This window comes from Dryobates pubescens, chromosome 6, assembly GCF_014839835.1.
Source record: "Dryobates pubescens isolate bDryPub1 chromosome 6, bDryPub1.pri, whole genome shotgun sequence".
Lineage (NCBI taxonomy): Eukaryota > Metazoa > Chordata > Aves > Piciformes > Picidae > Dryobates > Dryobates pubescens.
This window is the reverse complement of record NC_071617.1, coordinates 988,190-1,002,102: the sequence shown is the minus strand read 5'-3', so window position 1 is coordinate 1,002,102 and position 13,913 is coordinate 988,190. Positions and strand designations below refer to the sequence as shown.

Sequence of the window (13,913 nt, the reverse complement as noted above, 5' to 3'; positions counted from 1 at the left end):
TCTCCAGCCTGCACAACCCCAACTCCCTCAGGCTGTGCTCACAGCAGAGCAGCTCCAGCCCTCTGCTCCTTCTCATGGCCCTTCTCTGGACACCTTCCAGCCCCTCCAGATCCTCCCTGGCACAGAGGCTCCAGAACTGGCCCCAGAGCTGCAGGATTTTTATCTAGTTTCCATTAAAACCACAAGGCCTTCAGACAGGCACTGTCCTCATTTGTGCAGCTGCACACCACAGAGATGAGCAGAGGGCTGCAGCACCTCCCTGCAAGGCTATCAGAGCTGGGGTTGCTCAGCCTGGAGAAGGGAAGGCTCCAGGGAGACCTCACAGCAGCCTTCCAGTACTTGAAGGGGACCTACAAGAAAGCTGAGGAGGGACTTGTTAGAAGGGCTTGTAGTGATAGGATGAGAAGGAATGGATTGAAGCTTGAGGAAGGCAGATTCAGACTGGGGAGTAGGAAGAAATTCTTTGCAGTGAGGCTGGGGAGACCCTGGCAGAGGCTGCCCAGGGAGGCTGTGGCTGCCTCCTCCCTGGCGGTGTTCAAGGCCAGGCTGGATGAGGCCCTGAGCAGCCTGTGCTGGTGGGAGGTGTCCCTGCCCAAGGCAGGGGGTTGGTACTGGATGATCTCCAAGGTGCCTTCCAACCCAGAGCATCCTCTGCATCCTTTGGTGTGTCTCCGACCTGACTTTTGGCCTCTAGGTGGTAGCACAATATAAAGGATGCTGCGTTTTCAAGCCAAGTTCTTTAGCATCAGTGCAGGAGGAGAGGCTGAGGGAGCTGGGGTTGCTTAGCCTGGGGAAGAGGAGGCTCAGGGGAGACCTTCTTGCTCTCTCCAACTCCCTGAAGGGAGGTTGTAGCCAGATGGGGGTTGGTCTCTTCTCCCAGGCACCCAGCACCAGAACAAGAGGACACAGTCTCAAGCTGTGCCAGGGGAGGTTCAGGCTGGAGGTGAGCAGAAATTTCTTCCCAGCAAGAGAGATTGGCCCTTGGGATGTGCTGCCCAGGGAGGTGGTGGAGTCCCCATCCCTGGAGGTGTTCAAGAGGGGCTTGGATGTGGCACTTGGAGCCAGGGTTTAGCTGTCAGGAGGTGTTGGGTGTTAGGTCGTAGGTTGGACTTGATGATCTCTGAGGTCTTTCCCAACCTGGTTGATTCTGTGATGCTGTCAGCAGCCCCCAAGAATCACAAGGGCAAGGGGGGATCCATTCCCCTTGCCCCTCTCCCCCATACCTCATCCTGGTGTCGACCCAAAGCCAGGTCTCTGGAAAATGTGTCCTCACGTAGAGATTGCTGAGGTCAGGAGGTCCATTCTTGCCTTTGGGCAAGCCTGCACCATAGTCATCCTCTATGGGGATCATTCCTCCATCTGCAACAGGGGAAAGCCAGAGCAAGGTTTCCTTACCTGCACATAGGGGTAAGGGGGGGAAGGAAAAGGAAAGGAAAAGAAACCCCAACCAAACCCAGAAAACAAAGCAAGGCCAAAGCTAACCAAAGGACACCAAAGGAAAACCGAAACAAAGCAAAGCAAACAAAACCAAAGGAAAACTAAACCAAACAAAGCCAAAACAACCCAAAACCTAACCAAAATCAAAACCTAAACAAAGCCAAACAAAACCAAAGCTAAAACCAAACAAAACCCAAACAAAAACAAAACAAAACAAAAAACAAAACAAAAACAAAACAAAACACCAAAAACAAACTAAACCAAAACCAAACCAAAACAAAACCAAAACCAAACCAAAGCAAAACCAAAACCAAACCAAAGCATAACCAAAACCAAAGCAAAACCAGAACCAAACCAAAACCAAAATCAAACCAAAACCAGAACCAAACCAAAACCACAAGCAAAACCAACCTAAACCAAACCAAAACCAAACCAAAACCAAATCAAACAAAACCACAAACAAAACAAAACCAAAACTGAAACAAAACTGAAGCAAAACCAAACAAAAGCAAAAGCAAACCAAAACAGAAACACAACCTCGCCAAACCAAAACCTAAGCAAACCAAACCAAACCAGACAAAAGAAAACAAAATCAAGGCAAACAACAACCAAAAAAACATACAAAAAAAACCCCCAAAGCAAATAAAAACCCAAACAAACCAAAAGCAAAGCAAAGCAAAGCAAAGGAACTGATGCAGTTAGGCAGAGTCCCATCTGCAGCAGAGTGTCTGGGCTGCAGTCTCTGCTGTGCTGGCAGGGCTACTCAGTGACATTAGGATCTTGTTTCTTTCTTTCTTTTCCAGCCTGCATTTGGTGTTATGAGGAGTGAAGAAAGTTCCCCCCCCCCCCTTCATGCCCTCCCTGGGCCCTGCAGGGCGCTAAGGGAGCTGCTGCAGTGGGCAGCACAAAGCACTGCGGGGCACAGCGCCTTGCACTGCAGCTGCGAACGCCTGACGCAGCCCCAGGCCTCTGAGGGGGAGCGGTGCTCAGGACAGGGGGAAGAGAAGTTAGAAACATAACAAAGAGAAGGGGTTTTAGTAGCCATTGTATGGATTTGATGTGTCTGGGGTGTTGGGGATGGTTTGCAAGGCTGGGTGCAGCCTGTGTGTGCGACAGGAGCAGGAGCCCTCACCCACCGCACCTCTCCTGCTCTGCTGAGACCTCCCCTGCAGGGCTGGGTGCAGCTCTGCAGCCCTCAGCACAGCAAGGACCTGGAGCTGATGGAGAGGCTCCAGAGGAGGCCAGGAGAATGCTCAGGGGCTTGGAGCAGCTCTGCTGCCAGGCCAGGCTGAGGGAGCTGGGGGTGTTGAGCCTGGAGAAGAGAAGGCTGCAGGCAGACCTTCTAGTGGCCTTCCAGTAGCTGAAGTGCCAGCAGCACTAGGACAAGGGGCAGTGGTTTCACACTGGAGCAGGGCAGATTTAGACTGGCCAGCAGGAAGAAGCTCTTTATTATGAGGGTGGTGGAAGCCTGGCACAGGTTGCCCAGGGAGGTGGTGGATGCCCCATCCCTGGAGACACTCAAGGTCAGGCTGGAGTGGGCTCTGAGCAGCCTGATCTAGTGGAGGATGTCCCTGCTTGCTGGGTGACCTTCAAAGGTCCCTCCTGCCTCTGCCCTGTGATTCCTTCCCCACTCAGCAGATCAGATTTGGCCAGGTTGATGTTTGTTACTTACAGAGAAAGTCTTCCTTCTCCTCCTCCTCCAGAATGGCATCAGTTGATACCCAAAGGCTGCATTTCTGGGTGAAATTCACACAGCACATCTCAATGCAGGCACATTCAGGACAGCAACAGTGCTCAGCTGCTTGCTTTGCTTGCCCCTTTACCCAGCAACCCAGCCGACCACACCAAAGCAGTCGCAGAGCTGAGGCAAAGTGATGCCCAGGAACCGCCAGGCACCGAGGTCAGCTGCACCTGAGCGTGGCCTCACGGCCTCAGAGGTGCCCAGAGGGAAGGCAGGAGCAAGCAGGAAGCAAGCTGCAGCCATGAAAGCACAAACAAATCCCTTGGCCCTCGCAGCATTGGCAGAGTGAGGACACCCACAGCCCAGAACCCACCGGAGCCACCCCAGACACAACGCTGCCTGCGGCCCCACGGCGAGAGCCAGGCCGGCTGTGGCTCCAGCAAGTGATGTGCAAAGCACCCCAAGCAGTTAAAAACCCCAAACCCAGCTGGGATTCAATCAATCAATTAATATAATCATTGGCAAGTACCTGAAAGACACCAAAAAACCCTCTGACCAGGGGGAAGTACTGCGCTGTGCTGTACAAATCCAGCTCGTGGGAGACCTGAGGCAAGGGAAAGCACCAGGAATGATCCACAGACTGGAGGCAACACAGATCAGGCTCAGAGGGTGGCAGGGGCTGGGAGGGACCTCTGGAGAGCTCCCAGGCCAAGCCCCTGCCAGAGCAGGAGCAGAGAACCCAGCACAGGGCACACAGAACACATCCAGACAGGGCTGGGAAGGCTCCAGAGCAGGAGACTCCACAACCTCTCTGGGCAGCCTGCTCCAGGGCTCTGGGAGCCTCCCAGGGCAGAAGTTCCTCCTGATGCTGAGCTGGAACCTCCTGTGCTGCAGTTTCCATCCACTGCTCCTTGTCCTATGCCAGGGTGCAGCTGAGCAGAGCCTGTGCCCTGCCTCCTGACCCCCAGCCCTCAGCTCTTGAGAGACATTGATCAGATCCCTCTCAGCCTTCTCCTCTGCAGACTGAACAGCCCCAGGGCTCTCAGCCTCTCCTCCCCAGGCAGTGCTGCAGTCCCTTCAGCATCCTTGGAGCCCTCACACAGTACTCCAGAGGAGACCTCACCAGAGCAGAGGACAGCTGCAGAATCAGCTCCCTCACCCTGCTGGCCACACTTCCTCTGACACAGCCCAGGGCACAGCTGGCTTCTGGGCTGTGGGTGCACACTGCTAGGTCATGCACAGCTTTTCATTAACCAGTACCCTCAGGTCCTTCTCCTCAGGGCTGTTCTCAATCCCTTCACTCCCCAGCCTGTATTGATCACAGAGTCACAGAGTCAATGCCAGGGGCTGGCAGGGAGCTGCAGAGCTCAGCCAGCCCAAGCCCCCTGCCCCAGCAGGGGCACCCAGAGCAGCTCACACAGCAACACATCCAGCTGGCCTTGCAAGAGCTCCACACAGGGAGACTCCACAGCCCCCCTGGGCAGCCTCTGCCAGGCTTCTCTCACCCTCCCAGGGAACAAATTCTTCCTCCTCTTCCCATGGCACTGCCTCTGCCTCAGCTTCCACCACTGCCCTGACTGCAGGGATTGCCCTGACCCAGAGGCAGGACCTTGCTCTTGGCCTTGTTCAACCTCATGAGGTTCACAGGGTGCCGATTCTCAAGCTTGTCCAGGTCCCTCCGGGTGGGATCTAGGACCCTCCAGATGAGATCCTGGTCCCTCCAGTTGGGCTCCAGGTCCCTCCAGGTGGGCTCCAGGTCCCTCCAGGTGGGCTCCTGGTCCCTCCAGGTGGGCTCCTGGTCCCTCCAGGTGGGCTCCAGGTCCCTCCAGGTGGGGTCCTGGTCCCTCCAGGTGGGCTCCAGGTCCCTCCAGGTGGGCTCCAGTCCCTCAGGAGTGTCAGTTTGCAGAATTCACAAACCTTTGCCTGATGAAGGACTGAGGCTGCAGCTCAAAGGTCATTACATCAGCACTGCCACCAACACCTTCCACACAGCCAGCCACCCACACACTGCCTGCTGCCCAGGTACTCACAGTGTCCTTTGTTATGTCACTGCTCTCCCCCAGCAGCTTTGTGCTTTTGTCAACCACTGCAAGTCCAATCAGTGATCCTGGCTCTGTTGTGCTGATTTGAAGAGAGACTTTCTCTGATGGTTTGACCTTATCTTTGCTCCAAGAGATCTTAATCTAGAGGGGAAAGGAAAATAAACACCAAACCAAAGCAGAGCCCAGCAGCAGCTCCAGGCACACAGTGAGGTTTACAGCCACTCACACCTCTGAGGGAGCACTGCCTGCAGCCAGGGCTCTGGATGTGCTTCCCCTGGGACCTTTGGGACAATGCCATGGCCTTCATTGTGCTCTCTGGCTTTCCCAGCTCCCTGGGCAAGGCACAAGTTCTGCTCTGTTTCTGTTTCACTCTTTCCCCTCACCAGAACATCACTGCAGAGTCTGGAGGTGGAACTCAACTCCACTCTTCAGCTCCATTTGTTTAGCTCTCCATGGTTCAGTTCAGGGTTTAAGCTCCCTTCACATCCAGAGTCAAAAGAAACAATGGAGACTGTCCCAGGCTCAGAGGATGTCAGGGGCTGGAAGGGACCTCTGGAGAGCTCCCAGCCCAAGCCCCTGCCAGAGCAGGAGCAGAGAACCCAGCACAGGGCACACAGAACACATCCAGACAGGGCTGGGAAGGCTCCAGAGCAGGAGACTCCACAACCTCTCTGGGCAGCCTGCTCCAGGGCTCTGGGAGCCTCCCAGGGCAGAAGTTCCTCCTGATGCTGAGCTGGAACCTCCTGTGCTGCAGTTTCCATCCACTGCTCCTTGTCCTACCCCAGGGTGCAGCTGAGCAGAGCCTGTGCCCTGCCTCCTGCCCCCCAGCCCTCAGCTCTTGAGAGACATTGATCAGATCCCTCTCAGCCTTCTCCTCTGCAGGCTGAACAGCCCCAGGGCTCTCAGCCTCTCCTCCCCAGGCAGTGCTGCAGTCCCTTCAGCATCCTTGGAGCCTCCCTTGGGCTCTCTGCAGCAGATCCCTGTCCCTCCTGAGCTGGGCAGCCCAGAGCTGGCTGCAATCTTCCAGGTGAGGTCTCAGCAGGGCAGAGCAGAGGGGGAGCAGAACCTCCCTGGCTCTGCTGCCCACACTCCTCTGAATGCAACCCAGGACCCCCTTGGCCTTCTTGCCCCCCAGGGCTCATTGCTGTCCCATGCAGACCTTGCTGCCCCCCAGCACTCCCAGCTCCTTCTCCTTGGGGCTGCTCCCCAGCAGCTCCCCTCCCAGCTGTGCTGCTGCAGTTTGCTCTTCCTGCCCAGTGCAGGACTCTGCTCTCCTCCTGGGGGAACCTAATGAGGTTCAGTTTTGCTCACCACAAAGCATAAATCCAAGTGGTGGTTAGAAAGCAGCACTGCAGGCTGCACTGGCTGCAGGCAGGAGTCAGCTGCATAAACACTTGGTGCCACTTGAGATGTTCAAAGACCTGTCCAGCAGTGCTGCCAGCAGCACACACAACTTACCCTCCTGGAGCAAGCACTGGAATGCAGGGAGAGGGATTTAAAGCCACCCTCCCTTGGGCAGCTGAATCTCTGCAGACTGAGTTGAGTCACACAATGCACAGAGGAGAATCACTCACCTGGGGGCACCCAGCATCACCTGAGTGCCCCACAGAATGCTGCCTGCCCCTCAGCTCCCATGCCAGAAAGGACAGGGCTCTCATGGAACCATCCACCCAGCCCATAATAACCTCCTGGATACGCTGTGACCTCGTGGAGGACACTGAAGCACAGAATCACAGAACATTAGGGGCTGGCAGGGAGCTGCAGAGCTCAGCCAGCCCAAGCCCCCTGCCCCAGCAGGGGCACCCAGAGCAGCTCACACAGCAACACATCCAGCTGGCCTTGCAAGAGCTCCACACAGGGAGACTCCACAGCCCCCCTGGGCAGCCTCTGCCAGGCTTCTCTCACCCTCCCAGGGAACAAATTCTTCCTCCTCTTCCCATGGCACTGCCTCTGCCTCAGCTTCCACCACTGCCCCTTGTGCTGGCATTGGGCAGCCCCCAGCAGAGCCTGGCTCCAGCCTCTGGCCACTGCCCCTGCACAGCTTTAGCCCCAGCAAGGAGCTCACCTCTCAGGCTCCTCCAAGCCAAGCTCCAGAGCCCTCAGCTCCCTCAGGCTCTGCTCCTAAGGAAGAGCTTCCACTGCCTGCAGCATCTTTGTGCCCCTGCCATGGACTCTCTCCAGCACTTCCCTGAGCTCCTTCCTGACCTGAGGGGCCCAGACCTGGACACAAGATTCCAGCTGTGGCCTCAGCAGGGCAGAGCAGAGGGGCAGGAGAACCTCTCTGACCTCCTGACCACAGCCCTGCTGATCCCCCCCAGGCTGCCATTGGCCTTCTTGGCCACCAGAACACATTGCTTGATGCCATCAGCAGCCCTGCTGCCAGTGCTCTCTGTGCCCTCATCCAGGCCCTTGATGAATCTATTGAACAGCTCTGCTCCCAGTCCTGACCCCTGAGGGACTCCACTAGCCTCAGACCTCCAACTGGACTCCATCCCATTGACCACAACTCTCTGACTCCTTTCCTTCACCCAGTTGCCCATCCAAGGGTTTACACCAGCCTCAAATTCAATCCTTTGTCACAGCCCTGTACTCTTTACTGTGCAGGGCAGAGGCACCAAGATGTTCTCAGCCTGCAGCTGAGGGGAGTTACCTTGTCATCCAACACAGGCTGAATGGGGAGGGAGAGAACATCATTCACAACCACCCCAAGCTCATCAACATAGAACACAAGGATGCAAGCTGAAGGAGCCCAGGAGTTCTCTGCTGTGAGAGTGAAGGAATCCCCAGACTTTGTGCCAAAAGCCATAATCTGTTCCTTGGACAACACCTGGGAGGGGGAAAAGAGAGAGTCAATGTGTTGGCATCCCAGTTTGCCACCAGCTCTGCAATTCAGTCTCACAATAGCTGCTAAAAGGAGACAGAGAGAGCTGGGACCATAGAGCAGTCAGGGCTGGAAGGGAGCTCAGCCAGCCCCAGCCCCCTGCCACGGGCAGGGACACCTCACACCACAGCAGGTTGCTCACAGCCACCTCCAGCCTGGCTGCAAACACCTCCAGGCAGGAGGCTGCCACCACCTCCCTGGGCAGCCTGTGCCAGGCTCTCACCACCCTCCTGGGCAACAACTTCTTCCTCACAGCCAATCTCAATCTCCCCACTTCTAGTTCTGCTCCATCCCCCCCAGTCCTATCCCTCCCTGGCACCCTCAAAAGTCCCTCCCCAGCTTTCCTGCAGCCCCCTGCAGACCCTGGAAGGCCACAAGGAGGTCTCCTGGGAGCCTTCTCCTCTCCAGCCTGCACAACCCCAACTCCCTCAGGCTGTGCTCACAGCAGAGCAGCTCCAGCCCTCTGCTCCTCCTCGTGGCCCTTCTCTGGACACCTTCCAGCCCCTCCAGATCCTTCCTGGCACAGAGGCTCCAGAGCTGGCCCCAGAGCTGCAGCTGTGGTCTCAGCAGAGTGGAGCAGAGGGGCAGAGTCCTCTCCCTCCAGGTTTTTGGTTTTTTTCACTAAAAAGGAATATCCTGGGGAAAGGAATTGATTTGGCCAGCAATCAAAAGGCTCCAACTTCCCACTCCAGCTGCAGAGTCCTCAGATGGAAAGATCAATAAAATGAGCTCTGGGCAGCCCACACCTGGAGGCTTGTGTCCAGCTCAGGGCAGCTCAGTGCCAGAGAGCTGTGGAGGTGCTGGAGCCAGGGCAGAGCAGGGCAAGGAAGCTGGGAAGGGCCTGGAGGAGAAAGCTGCTGGAGAGAGGCTGAAGGAGCTGGGGATGGTTAGTGGGAAAGAGAGGAGGCTGAGGGGAGAGCTCCTGGCTGCCTGCAGCTCCCTGCAAGGAGCTTGTGCAGAGGCTGCTGCTGCTCTCTTCTCCCAGGGCATTAGTGAGAGAAGAAGAGGGCAGAGCCTCAAGCTGCCCCTGGGGAGGCTGAGAGTGGAGCTTAGGCAGCAGAGTGGTCAGGGCTTGGGATGTGCTGGGCAGGGAGGTGGTGGAGTCCCCAGGGCTGGCTGTGTTTGAAGGTGCTTTGGCTGTGGGGCTTGGGGCTGTGCTTCAGGGCTGAGCCTTGCAGAGCAGGGCTCATGGTTGGGCTTGGGGACCCTGAGGCTCTCTCCCAGCCTGGCTGTGGCTGTGGCTCTGTGGCACTTACCAGGTAGTGGAACTCTCTCACTGGTTTGTTGCTTGCAATGCTCAGCTGAAAAGGCTTCCCAGCCTAGGAAAAGCACAGGATGGCTGTGGATGAGGAGGGAAGCCTGGTGGATAACTGGAACAGTTCTTATCTTGGCAAGTTTTATCTCAGACTCTACCTTTATATCCTGGCTCTTGGTGTCCACCTGGAGGTAAGTGTGGCTGGGGGAGCTGAAGACATCATAAACAGCTATGTCAGTGCTGCTGCTGAGGAACTCTGCCTGTGGCACAATGCAAAATAAAGCTCTGAGAAACCAGCAGCCTTTGTGTGATGATCACACAGCACAGCACCACAGAGCATCAGAGGCTGGGAGGGAGCTGCAGAGAGCATCCAGTGCAGCCCCTGCCAGAGCAGCAGCACCCAGGGCAGGCCACACAGCAATGCAGCCAGGGGGGGTTGGAAAGGCTCCAGAGAAGGAGACTCCACAACCTCTCTGGGCAGCCTGCTCCAGGGCTCTGGCACTCTCACCATAAAGAAGTTCCTCCTCCTGCTGAGGTGAAATCTTCCATGTTCAAGTTTGAACCTGTTGTTCCTTGTCTTACTGCTGTGCAGCACCCACAAGAGCTTGGCCCCCTCCCCTTGACCCCCAGCCCTCAGCTCTTGAGAGACATTGATCAGATCCCTCTCAGCCTTCTCCTCTGCAGGCTAAACAGCCCCAGGGCTCTCAGTCTCTCTTCCCAGGGGAGATGCTCAAGTCCCCTCAGCATCCTCCTGCCTCTGCCTTGGGCTCTCTCCAGCAGCTCTCTGTCTCTCTTCACCTGGGCAGCCCCAAACTGGACCCAGGATTGCAGCTGTGCTCTCAGCAGGGCAGAGCAGAGCAGAGGGGGAGCAGAACCTCCCAGCCCTGCTGGCCACACTTCTCTTGCTGCCCCCCAGGCTCCCCTTGGCTCTCTTGGCCCCCAGGGCACATTGCTGTCCCATGCAGACCTTGCTGCCCCCCAGCACTCCAAGGTCTTTCTCCATGGAGCTGCTCTCCAGCAGGGCAGCCTCTACCCTGTCCTGGTGCCTGCTGTGATTCCTGCCCAGCTGCAGGACCCTGCTCTTGTCCTTGTTGAGCTCCATGAGGTTTGCCTGCAGGCAGCTCTCAGCCTGTCCAGCTCTGCCTGGATGCCAGCACAGCCTGAGGGCTGTCAGCCTCCCTCCCCTAGCTCTGTACCCTCAGGAACTTGCTCTCAATGCCCTCAGCCAGGTCACTGACAGGGATCTTGAAGAAGGCTCTCCCCAGCACTGGCCCTGGGGACCTGTGGCAGGGCTTACAAGAGCATTGTGGCCTCAATGGCAGCACCAGAGGCTGAGCTAAGGATCCCTTCACCGCTTGCCTGGGGAAGCTGTTGTGGTTTCCCCCCTGCTGTCTTGGTGCAATTATTAGTGCCAGACAGCATCCATCCCTTCCTTTGCTGTGCTAAGCTGAACAGGAGGTAAGGAGAGCAGTGGTAGGTGAGGGTCCAGCTGCTGTGGGTGGCAGGCACAGCCCAGCTCGGAGCCCAGCCCCGAGCCCAGCCCTCAGCCCAGCCCTGAGCCCAGCCCTGAGCCCAGCCCTGAGCCCAGCCCCCAGCCCAGCCCCGAGCCCAGCCCCGAGCCCAGCCCTCAGCCCAGCCCTGAGCCCAGCCCTGAGCCCAGCCCCCAGCCCAGCCCCCAGCCCAGCCCCCAGCCCAGCCCCCAGCCCAGCCCTCAGCCCAGCCCCGAGCCCAGCCCCGAGCCCAGCCCCGAGCCCAGCCCTCAGCCCAGCCCCGAGCCCAGCCCCCAGCCCAGCCCCGAGCCCAGCCCTCAGCCCAGCCCCCAGCCCAGCCCCCAGCCCAGCCCTGAGCCCAGCCCCGAGCCCAGCCCTCAGCCCAGCCCCGAGCCCAGCCCTCAGCCCAGCCCCCAGCCCAGCCCTCAGCCCAGCCCTCAGCCCAGCCCTCAGCCCAGCCCCGAGCCCAGCCCCGAGCCCAGCCTTCAGCCCAGCCCTCAGCCCAGCCCTCAGCCCAGCCCTCAGCCCAGCCCCCAGCCCAGCCCCGAGCCCAGCCCCCAGCCCAGCCCTCAGCCCAGCCCCGAGCCCAGCCCCCAGCCCAGCCCTCAGCCCAGCCCTCAGCCCAGCCCCCAGCCCAGCCCTCAGCCCAGCCCTCAGCCCAGCCCCCAGCCCAGCCCCCAGCCCAGCCCTGAGCCCAGCCCCGAGCCCAGCCCCCAGCCCAGCCCCCAGCCCAGCCCTGAGCCCAGCCCCGAGCCCAGCCCTCAGCCCAGCCCCCAGCCCAGCCCTGAGCCCAGCCCCCAGCCCAGCCCTCAGCCCAGCCCTCAGCCCAGCCCCCAGCCCAGCCCCCAGCCCAGCCCTGAGCCCAGCCCCCAGCCCAGCCCCCAGCCCAGCCCCCAGCCCAGCCCTGAGCCCAGCCCCGAGCCCAGCCCTCAGCCCAGCCCCGAGCCCAGCCCCGAGCCCAGCCCTCAGCCCAGCCCTCAGCCCAGCCCTCAGCCCAGCCCTCAGCCCAGCCCCCAGCCCAGCCCTCAGCCCAGCCCTCAGCCCAGCCCTCAGCCCAGCCCCGAGCCCAGCCCTCAGCCCAGCCCCCAGCCCAGCCCCCAGCCCAGCCCCCAGCCCAGCCCCCAGCCCAGCCCTGAGCCCAGCCCCCAGCCCAGCCCCCAGCCCAGCCCCCAGCCCAGCCCTGCAGTTGCTGTGCTGCTGCTGCCCCAGAGCCATACCTGAACTCTCAGAGTCTTTGTGCCAGGCAGGACTGGGAACTCAACATCGATGATTCCACTCTCTGGCACGGTGTAATTGAGGACCTGCACTGTGAGGTTTCTCTCTGCTGCCTCATTCTCCAGGTGAGAGGTGGCAGGCTCCCCAGGGAGCAGCCCTGTCTGCTGGGCAGTGACTGTGACCAGGCTCTGCCTGTCCGCAGCGCTCAGCTGGCTGCTGTCAGGGCGAGTCACCTTCAGCTGAGGGCACAACAGGGGGGGAACAGCCATCAGGGGGTGCAGCTGGAGTGCACAGGGCATGACATGGAGCAACAGCCCTGCACCCACAGCACACCAACAGCAGCACAGAGTGCAATGAACCAGGTTGGGAAAGCCCTTGGAGATCATCCAGTCCAACCTCTCACCCAGCACCATCTGATCAACTCAACCATGGCTCCAAGGGCCTCAGCCAGGCTCTTCCTAAACACCTCCAGTGATGGTGACTCCACCACCTCCCTGGGCAGCACATCCCAAGGGCCAATCTCTCTTGCTGGGAAGAATTTCTTCCACACCTCCAGCCTAAACCTCCCCTGGCACAGCTTGAGACTGTGTCCTCTTGTTCTGGTGCTGCCTGCCTGGCAGAAGAGACCAACCCCCACCTGGCTACAACCTCCCTTCAGGGAGTTAGAGAGAGCAAGAAGGTCTCCCCTGAGCCTCCTCTTCTGCAGGCTAAGCAACCCCAGCTCCCTCAGCCTCTCCTCCCAGGGCTGTGCTCCAGACCCCTCCCCAGCTCTGTTGCCCTTCTCTGGACACCTTCCAGCAGCTCAACATCTTTCCTAACCTGAGGAGCCCAAAACTGGACACAGGACTCCAGGTGAACGAAACAAAGGCATCCTCAGATTTCTCACAACATCAGGGACTTAATTTTTAATCCCTTCTCAGCACTGCAGGTTGACAAGCCAGCTGAGAACAAAAGGAGGCTGAGCTGCCTGAAGCAGGAGGCTGAGCTGCCTGAAGCAGGAGGCTGAGCTGCCTGAAGCAGGAGGCTGAGCCGCCTGAAGCAGGAGGCTGAGCCGCCTGAAGCAGGAGGCTGAGCCGCCTGAAGCAGGAGGCTGAGCCGCCTGAAGCAGGAGGCTGAGCCGCCTGAAGCAGGAGGCTGAGCTGCCTGAAGCAGGAGGCTGAGCCGCCTGAAGCAGGAGGCTGAGCCGCCTGAAGCAGGAGGCTGAGCCGCCTGAAGCAGGAGGCTGAGCCGCCTGAAGCAGGAGGCTGAGCTGCCTGAAGCAGGAGGCTGAGCCGCCTGAAGCAGGAGGCTGAGCTGCCTGAAGCAGGAGGCTGAGCTGCCTGAAGCAGGAGGCTGAGCTGCCTGAAGCAGGAGGCTGAGCTGCCTGAAGCAGGAGGCTGAGCTGCCTGAAGCAGGAGGCTGAGCCGCCTGAAGCAGGAGGCTGAGCCGCCTGAAGCAGGAGGCTGAGCCGCCTGAAGCAGGAGGCTGAGCTGCCTGAAGCAGGAGGCTGAGCTGCCTGAAGCAGGAGGCTGAGCCGCCTGAAGCAGGAGGCTGAGCTGCCTGAAGCAGGAGGCTGAGCTGCCTTCCAGCTCTCCCACTTACTCTTCTTGCTGGCAATGCTTGTCTCCCAGGGAAACCACACACAGAGCCACAGACCAGTCTGGGCTGGGAGGGAGCTGCAGAGCTCATCCAGCCTAAGCCCTCTGCACTCAGCAGGGACAGCCCCAACTCCAGCAGCTTGCCCACAGCCCTCTCCAGCCTCCCCTTCAACAGCTCCAGGCAGGGAGCCTCAACCACCTCCCTGGGCAACCTCTGCCAGGCTTCCACCACCCTCCTGCTGCACAACTTCTTCCTCACCTCCAAGCTCAAGCTGCTCTGCTCTGCTTTGCAGCCCTTGGCCCTGCTGCTGTCCCTGCAGGCCTTTGCCAACAGC

The 13,913-nt window shown here is 59.1% G+C and overlaps 1 protein-coding gene across 1 annotated transcript in view; it reads right to left on the bottom strand.

Annotated features, from left to right (window-relative positions):
* Window positions 1–13,913, bottom strand: part of CD109 (CD109 molecule) — an 82,807-nt gene that overhangs the window by 35,314 nt on the left and 33,580 nt on the right. Inside the window, exons 13-20 of the mRNA XM_054162487.1 lie at window positions 12,004–12,240; window positions 9,455–9,556; window positions 9,298–9,360; window positions 7,811–7,987; window positions 5,149–5,301; window positions 3,648–3,722; window positions 3,110–3,173; window positions 1,224–1,359 (exon numbers count right to left, since the gene is read on the bottom strand). Coding sequence (XP_054018462.1) covers window positions 1,224–1,359; window positions 3,110–3,173; window positions 3,648–3,722; window positions 5,149–5,301; window positions 7,811–7,987; window positions 9,298–9,360; window positions 9,455–9,556; window positions 12,004–12,240 — 1,007 coding nt within the window. The remainder of the gene's footprint in view (window positions 1–1,223; window positions 1,360–3,109; window positions 3,174–3,647; window positions 3,723–5,148; window positions 5,302–7,810; window positions 7,988–9,297; window positions 9,361–9,454; window positions 9,557–12,003; window positions 12,241–13,913) is intronic.